This window comes from Pholis gunnellus (genome assembly GCF_910591455.1).
Source record: "Pholis gunnellus genome assembly, chromosome: 1".
Classification (NCBI taxonomy): Eukaryota; Metazoa; Chordata; class Actinopteri; order Perciformes; family Pholidae; genus Pholis; species Pholis gunnellus.
In genome coordinates, this window is record NC_136528.1 from 10,220,442 (window position 1) to 10,236,999 (window position 16,558).

Below are 16,558 nucleotides of genomic sequence, written 5' to 3' on the forward strand. Positions count from 1 at the left end.
GAAACAAGATGCAGTCGGAGTGCAGTTACATCTCACACAGTTGGAATAATGCAGATTTATAATTTACTTTAAATGTGTATTAAAAATCTATTACACCTGCCTTATATATAATGTATACAATTTTTGTAGTAAAGTACATTTTTTTAATTTCAAAGTTTACAGGTTGGTGCTGGCAACATGAAATGTAAGTAATGTTAATATGTTCAGTTTGATGTCTCAAAATCACATCCATTTGAAATTCTCAGGATTCAATTACTCATACGATAGGCCCCTCCCTCCTTAGTTACAGTGAGAAGTGTTGCTAATGTCATTCATTCAGCAGCCCTGTTTGGGACTAGCATTTTCAATTAACACAGAATAAACCCCATCGGACAAGGTTTATGCTTACGAATAATACATACTTGGTGTGCAAAGTGCCTTGAACCTTCCACTGTTATGCTGCACTGAATAACATAACTATGTTTCCCCTGCAGGGAATTTATGGCCTGCTGAGGTCACAGATGGAGCTAAACTACATGATAACGAATACGATGATGCATGCTAACTCTACACCACGTAATCCAGCTTGATATGCTTAAAGTCATTTGTGCCCTGTGAGCCGGTGCAGGGACCAATCGGCGTCCAGTGAGGAGCTACTGACTGCTAAGAGATGGGTTAGATGTTCCTCGAGGGACACAGAGAGGCGACTGTTCGCACTAAACAACAATGGCGGCTCCTAAAGAGGTTAGCGTAGATGCTTCAATAGCATCAGCTACATCAGAACAAGCGAGCAAAGAAGGGCACTGAAGGCTTTTTTTCTCAATACAAAAGATGTTTTAGCTCTTCTCCCGATTTGGTTTCAGCAAGAGTTTGATTGACAATGGTTCATGTGATCATTTACCAAGTATTTCTTTTTTTAAAGTGCCCACTGTTTTCAAACGGTTTCCAGTGAGAGTTTCTCAGATGGATCTGTGTCTGGCGGGTGATTTTAGCTCTTTGGGCCCCACTGATGCCCTGCGGTAGATCCGGGTATGTTTTATACTCTGAAGTCAAACTGAGAAACTTTCATAGGAATTCCATTTACAAACATATTGCAGGGATTATGAAGCCTTTCACTTTTTCTTCCTCTCAATTTAGTTTGTTGGACTGATCGTTTCTTCTCTTTTTTCTGTTTTTAAGAATTGTACATTTAATGATTGTTTGTTTCCAATCGCAACAACAAGACTCTTGTCAAATGGCAATCAAAGCTACTAAACACATGTTTTTTCAAGGCAATCAGTTGGCTAATTACAATCTGTTAACAAAATCCCACTGTGAACGCCCCCGTACAATAATTAGTTTTGGAAATGTATTCTTCAGTGCTGTGTTATTATTACATGGATATTTATATACTGTGCTTTATACTGCTAAATATAACTTATGGGGAGAAAGAAAAATGCAAATTTCAAGTGACTTATGTAAATGAAATATTCACAAATGTCAAATACCTGACAGTTACGCATGTGTGACTTGAGATGACAGAAACAGCTGAAACTGTCAGAGAGAAAGATGGATGAAAATGCAGTTGTTAAAAATAAGAAAATAATTCAACAGAAAAAAAGATTTAAACAGCTTTAAGTTTAAGAGGATAATGCAGTTTAATACTGAAGTGTGGAAATTTGACAACCGACTGTGAAGAACCTCTACATCATGAGATGAAGGGTTTAATATATCACTCATAAGCAAGCGGAAGTACATGCACAAAATATCAAACTGGACATTACATTTGATTGGGTGGAGGGTCGGGTTTGACAAAAAGTGGAAAGAGAATTTAATTTGATCCCATCAAAGGATGACATGCCAAATCGTATCATATATTGTTAGTTACATTACAGTATAACCATTGCTTCACAATGTGTTCAGTCATAGAGGAATTAAACGATCATAGAATATTCGTGAGAAAGAAAAACAAAGGGAAGGATGTTTTCAGTCTCAATAGTCTGTCAGTACAGAATTGCCAGTTTCAACATCATGCGAGTTCTGCAAACCATCAAGTTAAATGTATGTAAAGTCAGTAATCGACAGGTGGCAGCGTCACCATCTGCGTGAACTCTTCATAGTTGATAGTCCCGTTTGACTTGACGTTTGCCTCTTTGAAGAGTTCATCCACTAGAAGAAGAAGAAGAAGAAACGGCTTTGTGAGTGGAATTGAGAGCGCTGCTTGAAAACTCATTTGTCTGCCACGATTATTCTCAACTTGGAAAGTCTCTGCTGGTCTTTGCCTGTGGGAGTCTTTGACTGCCAGACAACTCCTTCAGCTGCCAACAACCATAACCCGTGTGCTGAGCCAGACTGTGAGTGCGTTTGTTGTTCCTGGAGTTATCAGCAGAAAAACTAAAATATTTCACCTTTTATTATTGGCAATTTCTACTCCATTGAAAGGCTCACAAATGTTTTTAATGCGGTGAATTCAATAATTTATAAAAGGAGCTGTATAAAATATTCTGAACATTATTATGTATAAAAATATAGTGCGGTAATGTCTCCCTGAACAGAGAATGAAGTCGCTTTCCCTTAATGTGTGTTGTTATTTTGGCTTCTCCTGCAGAATTTATGCATTTTAGTGCACGTGAGCGTTCCCCACTGGCTGGTTGCCGCTTCGCTCGGCTCTCATACGGTGGTTACAGCCGATATCGTCCTCCTGACCGACAGCGTTGCCGCGGAAGCGTAGCACCCAACCTCCGGTTCCCCCTCGTGTAAACAGTTAGCTCTGTCACAACGTTCGCCATAGTTTGCACTGTTTGCGTTGTTAGCACTGTTAGCACCATTAGCTACACTGACAATTTGAATTAAATCTTTATGTTGCTTTGACGCCAGTAACAGTTTAAATGATGGAGCCCAGCCTGTGAAAAAACAAATGGCATCAAAATTGGAAAACTTTTGATGGTTTGGCTCTACGATCGTCACTTTACAGGAAACAAAACTTCAGTGTTGACATGTCAGAAGTACAGAATCCACTGGGTCATTAAGTTAAATTCAATTAAAAAAACACTAAACAAAGAAACTGCTGTTCTTAAATGATCCAAACAAAACAACAGTGATTCATCTTAATTTATAGAATTACAGATTTAATTTGTATTTATTATTGTTTTTATTTCATTTGAGTCAGAGTTACAGTGGATTGTTGTCTTTGTGGGGCTTACAGGGCCACAGGAAGATGAGGTAAATGTGACACATTGTCAGAAGAGGAGGGGGAGAGCAGGCCGGGCTAGAAGCCATTCTTTTGACTGAAATATGTATTGATTTTTGTCTTCAGTACAAACCTCAGTTACAGTTTCTCTCTCATACAAATCCCAGTTGAAGTTTGACATTCACTGCCGTCAAGACAGACATCTGTCATTTATTATTTTGGCTCGCCGTTTAATTTTGAATGAAACAATGAGTCTGACATTCAAGCTGAAGGGTATTTTGAAGTGTTCCCATTCATATTGGGTCAACAGTGTAGGACTCTTACCTCTTTTCTTCATTCCTGATGGGAATGTATAGAAAGTGCTACAAATTCCACATTGGTTGTTGGTTTTGATACCTACAAAATGTAACCTCATAATTTGATGTAAAACCCAAAGTGTGTTATATTACAGAGCCAAATAGAGGGATGATGTATTTTTGTAGGCCAAACCGGAAGTTGGCATCGCACTAGTTCCCATTTTCGATTATTGCAAAAAATATGACTTCAAATCACCACCACTAAGCTAAAGGCGGACTAGTGTTCAAGAGATGGCGTCTTGTAGTCTTCGTTAGGGAGTTACAGTAAAACCTATTACACTTTCTTGTATAATCACAGAAAACAGTAAACATGTGAATGTATGGTTCTGAGTTACAGTGCAGTCTGTAAATGTTTGGACAGTTTATAGATGGCTGCAAGAATGAGTCCTAAAACCCAGAAATGAGTTTCTGTTACCCTCCTCTCAAAGTCAATGGGTTTCTTGAACAGGTTGTTGGTTAAATGGCTGAAATACAGACTGATGTTAACACAAGCTAAGCGGTTTTAAAACTCCGTTTAAAAGCATGAAATACGTTAGTAGATACCCCACTAGTACATTTTGAAGCTTTTATGTGTCTTACAAAAGGCGGTTGGTAACAAGTGGCTAACGAACGCTTACCAGACTTGAGGTTGCTCATTTATTAGAATCAACATTTACTTTACCTTCTTTGTTTGTGAGTTTCTCCCCCAACATGGTGAGCTTGGCCCGGAGCTCGGATGCCTGGATGTATCCTTTCTTCTGTTTGTCCGTCATCCTCAAGGCCTCCAGGATTTCTTTCTTGGGGTCTTCCTGTTGCATCTGTCTGTGCATCATCGTCAGAAACGCAGAGAAGTCCAGCTCACCGGTCTTTTCTAAATGTGAATGTCAAACAAATATAAGAAAATTAATTATTTAACATGTGCAATATATATATATATATATATATTCGACTAAGGGCCACTTGGGGACCAACATATTGGGAATGTCAATTAGAGAAAAAGCAGGTGTTTTTATAAATTGATGCTCTTCCTAAGACTTCTCCCTTTATTCTATTTACGGTCTGGAGCGGAGTTTTTCCATAGAGTACATCTTTCTGTATGTTGTACAGAGTTGGAGCTATATAAATGAAAGAGATGATTTTTGTCACCCATTTATTTCTCTATTTGTCAATGTATAATTTCCTTATAAAAGCCTTGAACTCAACCTTTTACAATAACCCAATAATAGTAACTTATCATGGATATAAAGCCCCACCCAAAGTAACCATACACATAGACAGACAAAACAAACAAACTCCACCTCAGAGTTTTAGTGGCCGTTTCTGACTTCTTAAACCACTCTCACCCTGAACAAGTTTTTGAAACCGTTGACTGGCCCACAAACAGCAGATTTACTGTATGTTGTACTTTACCGATTTTGTGAACTTGTAGATGTCTTTCGATTTCCCCGAACGTGGGGCTTGTACCCAGGCAGCGCATAACTGTGATCAGGTCTTTGACAACGATCTTGCCCTTTTGTTTCTTGTCGTACAAGGAGAAGCACTCTTTGAACTCTGCAAATGAAATGAAAACAAGTATTGGAGTACATCAGCATAGTTTATTTCATTTGAGTATTTAGTAAGTATAGTTTATTCATCATTCAACAGCAGGTTAACTTAGAAATAAGTTAGGTTTACGTCACAGGAACTAATAAGACTGGACAAGGTCGGCCTTTGTTCCTTCAGTGCTTCCTTATTTCTTTTTCAACATGTACTGGTTATTAAAAGATACACGTGCAGTACTTTTGGAAAAGAAAGAATGGCAAATGGAGCATTTCAAACATACGTTAATAATGAAACATGTGGTGCTGTGGAGTAATACTCTTACCGTTGATTTGAACTGGTGTGAAGAATTTAGCCTGCAAAGTGACGACAGAACGGTGTCACTTGGCAGGTAAGTACACAAAAAACACTTAAGAAAATACACGAAAGAACGCTTTAATGGAAAGAATTTCTTCCTCTTACCATTTTTGCAGTTGCTGTGTTTCTTTCCAGGAAGAAGAGTTGCCTGTGTTCTGCGTCACCTGTCCCTCCACCTCTGTTTAAAGTCCACCACCTGGAAGCCTCCACGTAATTTAATATGCGTTGCTGTGGGAACGCAGATACCAGATCCAAGGGGCTGCATTGTCCTTCCCCCCCCCCCCCCCCCCCCCCACCACTCCAGCGATAGCAAGGGACCAATAATTATCAGTCACCATATGATACTACAGTGTCTGATAATGAAATGAGGGTTTGTAACCACATAAATAGCAAGATTTAAAATCCTTTTAACAGCAGAATGAGTAGGATTCTCCTCAAAAAACACTACATTGATTGATTTTTGTTATGTGTTCGGGACGTGTCTGGGTGTCAAACTCTAAATAGAGACCAGGTGCCGGTTGTAAGCGTGCATCTAAGTAGGAGCTACGAAAATGGCCGTCACCATGCTGAAAAAGTGCAAATTTAGCAAAGTGAGGGCAAAACATCAAATGGACAAAGCTCGTCCCAAAACGAGAGAGTTTGGCTTTCCTCTGCTGACGAACATCAGAACTTAAACCGTGTTCAGAGGGCGTGTGCTACTTGTGGTGTTGAATTGTGGAAATTATGTGAAATTTGCTCTTTTTTTTTTTTTTCAAGATAAATGATTTAAAGCACATCCAGGGTCTAATAAGGTAAGTTAGGAGACATGTGAGTAATAACCAGCAATTAGAGGTCAATTTCAACATTTTAATTAAGATAAATGTAAATCTAACCAATGAGGGACCAGTAACTAAACAGTATTTTACCAGCAACAAAGTGATCTTAAGCAAAGGAACGATACTGTACAAAATACCCAATAACAATTACAATTTTACATTAAGAACAATAACTCAACATGTAAAAAATTATCAGCAAAGTAACAATTTATTTGTTAAGTTCAGTTCATAAAACATGTTTTCATTTTTCATCCTTGACCTTTTGAATAATAAAAACAACTGTACAAGAGACTTATGTCATGTTATTGTACATAACTTACGCACATAATGTCATGAACAATGCGATAGAAGAACAATATGTTGCATGTTGGCAGTAGGGCTGGATTATGATACAGCACTATGATCACATAGGGAAATGTAATAGTTTACAGATCTCATGTCTAAATGATTGACAATATAAATTTCACTTAATCAGTAAAAGTGTGAAACTTACCTTATACCTGAGACAATTTATTCTTTTTGAAGTTTTAGTTTTCTAGTTAGATTCTGTTTTTAAATCACATTTTCATACACTTGCCTTTCTGACTCACCAACAGACCCTGTTGTTCACATAGAGTAATACTTTTTTAACCTCCTGTTTGATCTTTTATATAGAACTTGACTTGATTGGTTTTTGTATCTAAATTGTCATTTTTAATACTTTCAAGCTGTTGGTAAAATGGTAGCCGATCATTTTATTACGGTTTGTGAATCTCTCTTGACAAGTGCTATGTAACTTAAATGTATTCTTATTATTCTTTTCTTTCATGGAAGCCAGAGAGGAGCACCTGTAACTGGCAGTACATCTGATGAACAACCTTGAAGACACTTTTAAAGAGCTTCAGAGCAACAGCATTGAATCATAAACTGATTTAATTCTTTGATTAGTTGAAGGTAACTGTGCTGTTAAGTTTTTCAGTGAATGTACTGGAGATATATTCACCTTGAGTTTGTTCATAAAAAGTTCAACTGCGTATTCACTTGGCTGGTTAAGAGATGGTGGGTGGACTGTATTTACATTACATTACATTTAGCAGACGCTTTTATCCAAAGCGACTTACAATTCAGATTCTATCACATACACAGTAGGCACAGCTACGGGAGCAATTTTGGGGTTAAGTGTCTTGCTCAAGGACATTACTCACGTGGTGCATCTACTTAAGTTTATCTTTCTTAATCCCAGATGTCACGAGATTCAAACAGTTGCAAATTCAGACCGAACATCACAATTTCAACCCGTTTAAGTGTTTTTAACAACTATATAGAACGAAACGGAGGAGACTAATCCCCTTCTGAACTGGCTGAACTGGCTGAACTGTGTGCACTTTGTGTTTCACAGTGAGGTCGGTGCACATAAACAACCTTCATCGATCGTCATTGTGCAGCCACTACCTCCGTCACAGGAAGTCCGCTAAAGAAAGAAGAGATACGCGTCAGTCAGTTCATACAAATGTCAGTGACGTCTGATTGAGAAATATGTTTTCTTTAGACACAGAGCTCTACAGACCTGGACTGATGTAACTCAGAGGCTCTGCTTGATATGTAAGGTATAGTAGGACCAAGGTTCTGGCACATAAATGAGCCCGGGGTACTTGTTGCGTAACACCGGATCGTTCCACAGATAGACCACCCACAGGGCAACCAGGAGCACAGTAACACTGAAACTGCAGAACAGGAACAGGCCATTGCTGTCTGGACTGAGGCCTTTACGATGTTGATGTATCACCATGATAACCATGGCAAGGAAGGTGAGGAGGAAGAGTTCGGTGATTTGCCCTTCAGTGACCAGGTACCTGGAAGAAATTCAGCAAGACGTTTAATTACAACAGTAACCTTTGCAATGAGCCCACAATGCGGCTGTTTCATTGTTTTGGGAAACTTTAGACATCTGTTGCACAATGAAAATATTCACTTCACTTATTATATTGGCAGTTAATTTTTAACAAAAAATGACTTTTTGACGAGAGCAGCTTGAATTTGAATTTCTGCACCAAATGAAGATGGAAGTAAATGTTTTCATCCCTCCAAAAGAAGCCATATGGTGCTGAAATACAGTTTCCAATTGTTCCAGTCAGGAAACGACTTTAATTGTTTTTTGTCAAACTTAATTTTTTGTCATTATGTAAACGTTTTTGCAAAGTCTGTGGAAAGGATATCCAATGCTACTGAAGCGCTGCATACTAACCTCCGAAACTTATAACTGAAATCCTGAACAAAGCATTTGTAATGTCATTGACTATTTATTAAACACCATTATCAGATTTATTCCACTGTTCCTTAACAATGTCCTAGCATTCAGACTACTGAAAAGGTGGCCTTTTAACAAAACCATGTATTCACGGACAATGGGCACAGAAGCTCTTCAAAAGACGTGAGGAGGCGACTGACCAATAGTAGAGAGAGCTGGGTCCCAGCAACAGACAACCAGAGGCGGGCAGCCTCTTCTGTTCTTCAGCCTTGGTGAAGCAGCCGGTGAAGTAGATGAACAGAATGATGAAGAAAGGAATATACCTAGAATAATACATGAGGCAGAAACTGTACAGTCGACTAGTCCCAGTTACATCCAAATATTTCTTTGTAAAGGGATGATGCAAACCTGGCAGGGCTGAGTGAAAGAAAGAACAATTTCGACTTTGACTTTGCTAACACCAAACTCTTTATTACCCGTCATATTGTAAAACAGAATAAACCAACTAGAGCTGAAATGAAAGATTATCCGTGACTATTTTCACAATCAAATGATTGTTGGAGGTTGAAAGGTTGTCAAACTAATTCAGTTAGTAAACCAGTCAACTCGTGCACACAGCTGCTGCCTTTACAACTAGTCTGGTAACTGTAAAATGTCAGTGCCACAGTTTAGGAAAGAAAGACAAATTCAAAGGGATTCTTATCAATTCATGTGTTCATATAAAAAAATATAGTTTTTAGACAACATTTCTGTGATTCTGCCCCTCTTTTCCTGTTGTTGGATTCCTTTTCATTGTTAACGGTCACAACAGACCTGCTCAGTCTGCTCATCCTAAAATCTGTTTTGTCTATAGAGATGGAAAAAAAAGCCACATATTCCAGCACGCTGATGATTGGCTGCAGATGTTATTGTCTCAGCTTGTGTTCAAATTCTCTGAATCTACGTTTTCATTGGTTTCGCGCATCCATGCTTTTTTCAAAAGACACAACAAAACGTACCACATCAGGTGTCCCAGGTGTTCATCGTAATAATACAGCAGCTCAAAGGAGTCGATCTGGGTAGGAAGGACAAAGAGAAATGTTCTCATTACAATATTATCAGGATGTTTTAATGGCACTTTTAATATACTGGGTGGTATTCTGCGTCTTGGTCCTATGCCACAGTGCCACCTACTGTTCTAGTACCAGTTGCACTTTATTATGGCTGTTAAGGAGGAAACACATCCAAAGGTTGCAAATTAGAGAGAAATGCCTGAATAAATGGGCAGAGAAACATAACAAATGCAGATGCGTCTACACATAACATGAATGGACCCTGAATGGTAAGTACAAATATGATGTGAATCATTTCAAATATTCATTGCTTTTTCCACATGAATCAGTGCTTAAGTCATCTAATAAGTCATAAATACATTGCAATGCTCTTAAAATGAAGCAAATAGTAAAACAAATGAAGAGTTTGAATTTACACAACTTAAATTAAACAGCATCCGACAGAGCCATCTGCAGTAAAAGCACAATGTTATCAATTCTCAGAGTTGAATTGGATCAGACGTAACTCTCTCGGATGACAGCTCTGGTGTTGACGTGTGCGTGTGCGTGTGCGTGTGCGGGGAAAAAAAGTTGTCCAGCTTAAAAATCACTTGTTCCTTTATAAGGTTTCTAATACAACGTCCACTTTTAATGTAAAACAGTATGGTAAGGAGTAGAGAATCAGATTGTTGGACATCTACATGTAAACGTTGGTTTAATAGTGATCACATTATTAAACTGTTTTATCCCATTAACCTCCATCACTAATGGTTGCCCCACTGGCCAGGAAGCATGAGAGATACACAAGACATCAACCTTCAGAGCCAGGGATCAAATCTAGCCAGTGCCAGTCTGAACGTGAACAACATCCATCACTTAACCCACATACTATCCTCCTGCCTCCTTCTATCCTGCCCCAGATATGCTGAACATCAACCTCTTTATATCTTGTTGACAACCACGTCATTGTCAAAAGTATGACGCTCCGTGCGGGAATCAGGATGAAATAAAAAAAAAATGTGATAGCAACGACAGAGCAGAGAGAAAGAATAAGCTGCACTCCTACACAGCGGGAAAACTTCTGCTGGATCACACAGGTGTGAAAATGCTGATGTTTCGTGTGTCATGGGTGGACAAGAAAAGCTCTTTTACTTTGAAGTCACTGAGTATTCTCTGGAGAGTCGTGGCAAGCGACACAAACTGATTTTTGTTGTTGTATGACATGACATTATTACAGGTGACAATTAACAAAATATATGAATCTATTCTGTAGATGAGTATAGGGACCAGGAGTTTTGTCAACCTTGTTGAGGGAAAACTTCTCAGGGTATTCCAGTGTTCCCAGTACGCCTATCCTAGAATAAAACTGGACCGTACTCTTCTTAAACACAAGAGATACTCACCAGAGAGGCAGGTTTGAGGTCTTTGATGATGGGGTTCTCTCTGACTGACAGGTGGAGCTGGTAGCCACTCAGGATGAGCCGATGGTTGATGGAGTCTCCCACCAGGTGGATGCTGGCTCCCATCACAAACGTGATGATGCAGAGGTAGACCGCTGAGCGAGGCAGCGCCCTGGGACTGCGCTCAATCAGCTGAATGGAGCAAGAACACACAGTATTCAGGACACCAACTTTATCCTAAGGGAAATTATATATATTTTTTCCCGTTTAATAATACAATCACAGGCACGGCCTCCATCCCTTCAGGGAAGCAATTAACTTGCTTTATTTCACCCTGTTTTGTACCACCTAGTGAGGCAGCTTGACATTAACATGTTGGATCTCATTAAACTGATAATCAACCGACTCACTTAACCCAGGGTTTGCCCGTCCAGCTCCATTATGATTACAATCGCATGAAAGGGGTTTGTAATTCCAGGCCAATCGTATGCAACACTGACAGAACAAGAGCCTCGGGTGCAGTCCTCTGCAGAATATTCAGCAAAATATATATACAATACAAACACAACCGAATTCAGATTTATATGGAAAGTAGAGATTGATAAAATCATTAAAGTGCAAGGCTTGGTGTGAAAATCAATCACAGTCTAATCATAAAGTTAATCCGTTTACAACATATTAAATGGTCTAGAATGGGACCGTGAAGGAAATACACGACAGAGATTTATTTTGGGTCTCAAGATGAACAAACTGCTATAAGGAATGAAAAATAAGCAACACAAACATTAGTACAACTAAGAGTAAGTACAGGTTTCTGTTTGTAAAGCATCGTTGCATGTTTTTCATTGTAAAAAATCATCATATCCAAAGGCTCCAGCAGGCTACATATAAATATGTAAAATAATTCTTATTCAGTCATGCCCCACAGGGAATCCCAATCACTGTGGGGGAATGAAATACTTTCAGCATAATTAATACGCAACAGGATATGTCATTCATAATTGGCACCTCGGGTTAAGCAGCCTGCTTTGCTGTATGTTTGAGCTGTGTTGAAAGGTGATGCAAATATTTTTTTTAATTATTATTTTATATATATATATTATATGAATCGTGAAGAAGAAAACGGTTTCCTGTTTGTGTGCTCTTTGTCACAGGCAATTATGTTATCGTCAATTATTAGTAGGTAGGCTGTGCACATGTTTTATTGTGGTGGTAAAAATGTAAAAGCTTTTTGGGTTTAAATCAGCCTGATATAGAGAACATACTGCTGATTCGTTGCATTTGCCTCTCTCACAATCACCAAAGCGCTCCGGTGTGTTAACACTTACCTTGAGCATTAGGAACGGTGTTATGACATTGTAGGCCATGTGGAAATAGTCTCCAGCACTGGGCTTGTTCAGGGGAAACCACTCCAGAGGAAGGGTTATCTAATACACACGACACCAAGAAAGTATTTACTGTTCATTCCTCCATGAAATGTGGTGTAACCATCCATTTTTACCATCATTATTTCACCAAAAAACGTGCATTGATCTTCCTTACCATGACAATGGGTCTGCCAAAGTCCAATATCCAGTTCTGCAGAGTCAGACAGAACCACAGGTCAAAGTGGAAATGCGGCCTCTTCTGCTGTGGCACATTCTCCTTCAAACCACCAGGAGTGCTGTCAACATACATTTACAGTGACTGTAAGTCGTTGTAATAAAGCAACGTTACAAAAGCAAAGGGGCAGAAAAGAGGTTGAGCGTTTAACAGACATGTTGGGAATACTGTAGTAAAGTGAGGTTTATAGTATTTACTACTGCGGTAAATTCAGGTTAAAACACATGGTGGCCTTTGCTGCTTTTTACTAATCTACTTAATTACTATTATAAATGTTTGGCCACGTGATCCTTCATATAAAATGTAACAACGCACTTTGCTTAGCAATAGTCATACGAATGCAAGATGGTATGGTACATATCTAATATAAATGAAACAAACCTTTCTGGAAGTATTTGCCCTGGAGAGTTTGAATATTCTAGCTGCAGGAATCTAGCAGATTATGGTAAATATGTAGAAAACGTCAATTGCACAATGTAGCGTATAAATACCATCATACAGTACGTTTTCCATTACGACAATCTGTCTTTTTTCATTTCTTCCTGCACTAAATGGAATCACAGTCTGATGAAGTTTGCACCAGCGGCTGTGGATTTGCTGACCTATTGAACTTCAATCTGCAATTTCCTGTAGCACGGTGAACGCGGACACTACGGTTCAGTATGTTTACCAGGACAACAAAAGGGTGATATGCGACTGAATACGCTGCGGGTTCTTCAGCACCTTTCTCAGTTTATGCAAAAGGAACATTGGCTGCTCCTCAACACATAGACATGGATTACTAATAGAGCTGTCAACCTTCACGTCTGCCGGAAAGCCTCACTCCTGTCATTCATACATCCAATCCCTACTGGCACAGTTCTGTGGCATTTTCATATTACCTGACATTTGTTACATCTCTCATTTTGTCAGATTTGAGTATATTGACAAGCGTCTTTTATTGAATCCTGAGATGTCCTTCTGGGGGATTACCTGTAGCCTATTCTGTTTATTCTAGCTGTTTTGTGATTTACTAGAAGTGCTAATTTGACAGCTAGATGCTATACTTTTGGGGGGAGGGGGATGTGGTTTCCTTGTTATTGTAGACTTGCTAACAAACCAATGTATGCACCGTGTTTGCTCCAACGCTTGTTTATGGTATCTCATCTTTTTCTAATCTGTAACCAACATCATTCAGTTTGTCGACCACTACTGTTGTCACAGTTTCACAATTACTTCCAGCAGTGCTTGTTCAGTTATGTGATTAGACTGACTGCAGACAAGAGGAAGGGAACCAAAACCACCAGCGGCATCGCATCTGTGTTCAGTCATGTGATTAGACTGACTGCAAACAAGAGGAAGGGAACCAAAACCTCGACGGCATCACATCTCTGACATATGAAACCGAGTTTTTGTCAGTCAGTCCTTATTTATAACCACAAACAGCTACAAGACACAAGATGCAGGAGAACTAACGTTATTAAACACTAACTGGTAACAAGAGGTTATAAAGAAGTTAATTTATTAATATCCCACAGCCTCTGTAGTTTCTGAACCGACTCTGCTTTCCTTCACTGACAACAAACGGCTAAAAAGGTATCCTTAACGTTAGCATAATGTACCAACCTCGTTTGTATTGTCGAGTCGTTGCCTCCACGTTTTCGTACAGACGGCATTCTTAGCTACAGTTGGTCTAACTAATGGTAAAAGTTAACGGGGTTAAACTACAGTAAACATCTTTCTGTCAAACAACTCACATTCACTTCCTGGTTTCCGCCTTGCTCCCGCCCCTTTCGAGTCTTCCACCAATCAAACTGCAGCAGAGGAGTTAGCAATGGATTCGGGCGCAGTTAACCCTGAGTCATGATTTGTAGGCGAATCAGCAAATTCTCTGTACACAACCATGACTTCAACCCAAGTGTTAATAAAACAGGCAGATCAGAAAAATACTAGAAAATACATGCGTGAATAGACTAGAACATTTCACTTCCTCACGAGCACTTACCCTGAAGCAATCTGCATCCTAAAATCTTCAAAGGCTGTGTAAACAAGCACACTTATCACTTTAAGGGCATGAGCCATCTGGTTGCACTTTTGTAATTATGTTTACTGCATTGTAATTTTGGCAGTGTGTTTTTGTTGTATGTGCTAAGTGATTATATGTTTTGTTGTTGAGCGCACCAAAATAAATTCCTAATGTAACATGTTAATATTATTGAATCTTGGGCTTTTCAAAGAATGCATTATTCAAGAAAGGTAAAAAAAAACAAATTTAACACAAGAAAAACCTGGAATATGTATGGAATATTTCCAGTCTTGAGGATGTGATTAGTCCAGCAAGCCTCCTGTTGTGGGGGAACGCTATATCAATAATGATGCAACCATCTGTTGTGTGCAGTTCAGTTGAAAATCAAATTTGGTCTCCGATGAGCTATAAAAGCACCAAAAACTGGTCTTCCAGTTTCAGCTCATATGCACCAAACAGCTTTTTATTAATTTCAACATGTATGCAGCCTCCATCAATTCATTATTCAGAGAATGGAGACAAAATGTGTACCTGCAAGGTAACAACGTCACACTCCTAATTGCCTCTGTGGCCTGTGAGGATTACACTTCAGCAGTTGATTTGGTCTCCTATAGGAAGGTCATGTGAAGATATAATGACAGGAGGTAATATTGATACATTTACTAATCGTGTTCGAAGGTTCAGATTATGTTGATCTCTTATCTTTAGCAGCTATACTGTTTAAGCAATATCACTTGTATCGCCTTGGCTCCTAAATCTTACTTGCCTGCCTTTTGCCACAAGCAACATCACCTTATTTCATTCAAACAGATGAATTGATGGAGGGTCAGACTGAAGCTCAGAGTCTAATGGGTTCTTACTTCACAATCCCTTTACCTTTCTGTCCTCACCTGACAATAAATCTACTCGGTTGAGCATTTCCAAGTCAATTAATTATGGTGTTAACCTAACCAGATGTGTCATGTTGTGTTTGCAGAAACACTGTTTGCAGATGTTAGAGATTAAAGCATTAAAAGCCTTTAATAAATGTATAAAACGCCATTAACATTAGAAAAAGGGATGAATCATCAACAGTAAAGCTTCATATTGCTTACAAGACTCAGTAGCTCCAATCACATTTAATTGGTTAGATATAAATAATATTGTCACGCACATACTTCTTACATCCATCCTATATTTATCATGTTATTATTTAAGCTCACAATTAAATAATTGGTAAAGTTTGTTTAAAGTCGAATGGCAATTTCACTTGTGTGTTCATTTAATTGGACCCAGCTTTCTACCACACTGATAAAAGCGTGATGAAATGTATTCATCAGTGTAGGTATCCCGTGACTAATGAAGCATGTAATTTGACATGCAGCGCACACATACAGCCGACATGCCTGTTAATCAGCTCTTTTCAACCTGTCTAGAGCAGAATGTACTGCGCCATTTAATTAGCCGCCACGTTCCAAAGCAAACACATCAGGGAGCAAAGGACATTTATGTTTGTGTTTATCTTCAGTTACAGCCTGTTGATGCAGATATCAGCTCATGCACGTGCAGTGGAGGGTAAACATGTAAACACAGTTCAGCAGCTGTTCAAGACACAGAAACTCTGAGTTTTCATAAAATGCATCAAATTAATGTACTTTTAGTCTTTTAGTTGTCAAAAAATACACATTTACTTGTGCGTGTATATATGATGTCCTTTGGGGTCTTTAAGTATTTGACTCTTGCGGCAATATTCTTCTGTTATTTTTTATGCTTTATTTTGTCATAAAATTAACATTTCACATTATTACCCCAGAGTACTGTACTACCGCATGTCCCCAGAAGTCTTAAGTGGTATCACAATTTACCCCAAACATAGATAAATTGAGAACTGTTTTTAACACATTCTTTTGATTTAGTTGTATTTTTATGCTCTTTGTATTCTGAGATTGGTTGTGTGTCTGTTATCTGGCCGTATGGTGATACTGGTGCTGTAGGGGGGGAATAGCTCATTGCATCATGTTGACTATTGTTGATATAGATTGTTTTTTTGTTTTTTTTTAAGAACGTTGGTCAGAAATGAGATCCAAGAGTTTGAACCACAAAAACAGTCTGAGCTGCTA

At 38.8% G+C, this 16,558-nt stretch overlaps 2 protein-coding genes across 2 annotated transcripts; both read right to left on the reverse strand.

Annotated features, from left to right (window-relative positions):
* Window positions 1–1,597: 1,597 nt before the first annotated feature.
* Window positions 1,598–5,571, reverse strand: calml4a (calmodulin-like 4a). The gene is made up of 5 exons (XM_079162064.1): window positions 5,485–5,571; window positions 5,348–5,378; window positions 4,894–5,034; window positions 4,166–4,354; window positions 1,598–2,127 (listed from the first exon to the last, which is right to left on the reverse strand). The coding sequence occupies exons 1-5, from the start codon at window positions 5,485–5,487 to the stop codon at window positions 2,030–2,032; spliced, it is 462 nt and encodes a 153-aa protein (XP_079018190.1). The 5' UTR covers window positions 5,488–5,571; the 3' UTR covers window positions 1,598–2,029.
* An 812-nt stretch (window positions 5,572–6,383) lies between these two features.
* cln6a (CLN6 transmembrane ER protein a) lies at window positions 6,384–14,197 on the reverse strand. Its single transcript, XM_079186158.1, has 8 exons — window positions 14,060–14,197; window positions 12,395–12,515; window positions 12,181–12,279; window positions 10,856–11,044; window positions 9,420–9,475; window positions 8,622–8,744; window positions 7,741–8,026; window positions 6,384–7,644 (listed from the first exon to the last, which is right to left on the reverse strand). Exons 1-7 carry the CDS (start codon window positions 14,107–14,109, stop codon window positions 7,756–7,758), a joined length of 909 nt encoding a protein of 302 aa, XP_079042284.1. The 5' UTR covers window positions 14,110–14,197; the 3' UTR covers window positions 6,384–7,644; window positions 7,741–7,755.
* Window positions 14,198–16,558: the final 2,361 nt, after the last annotated feature.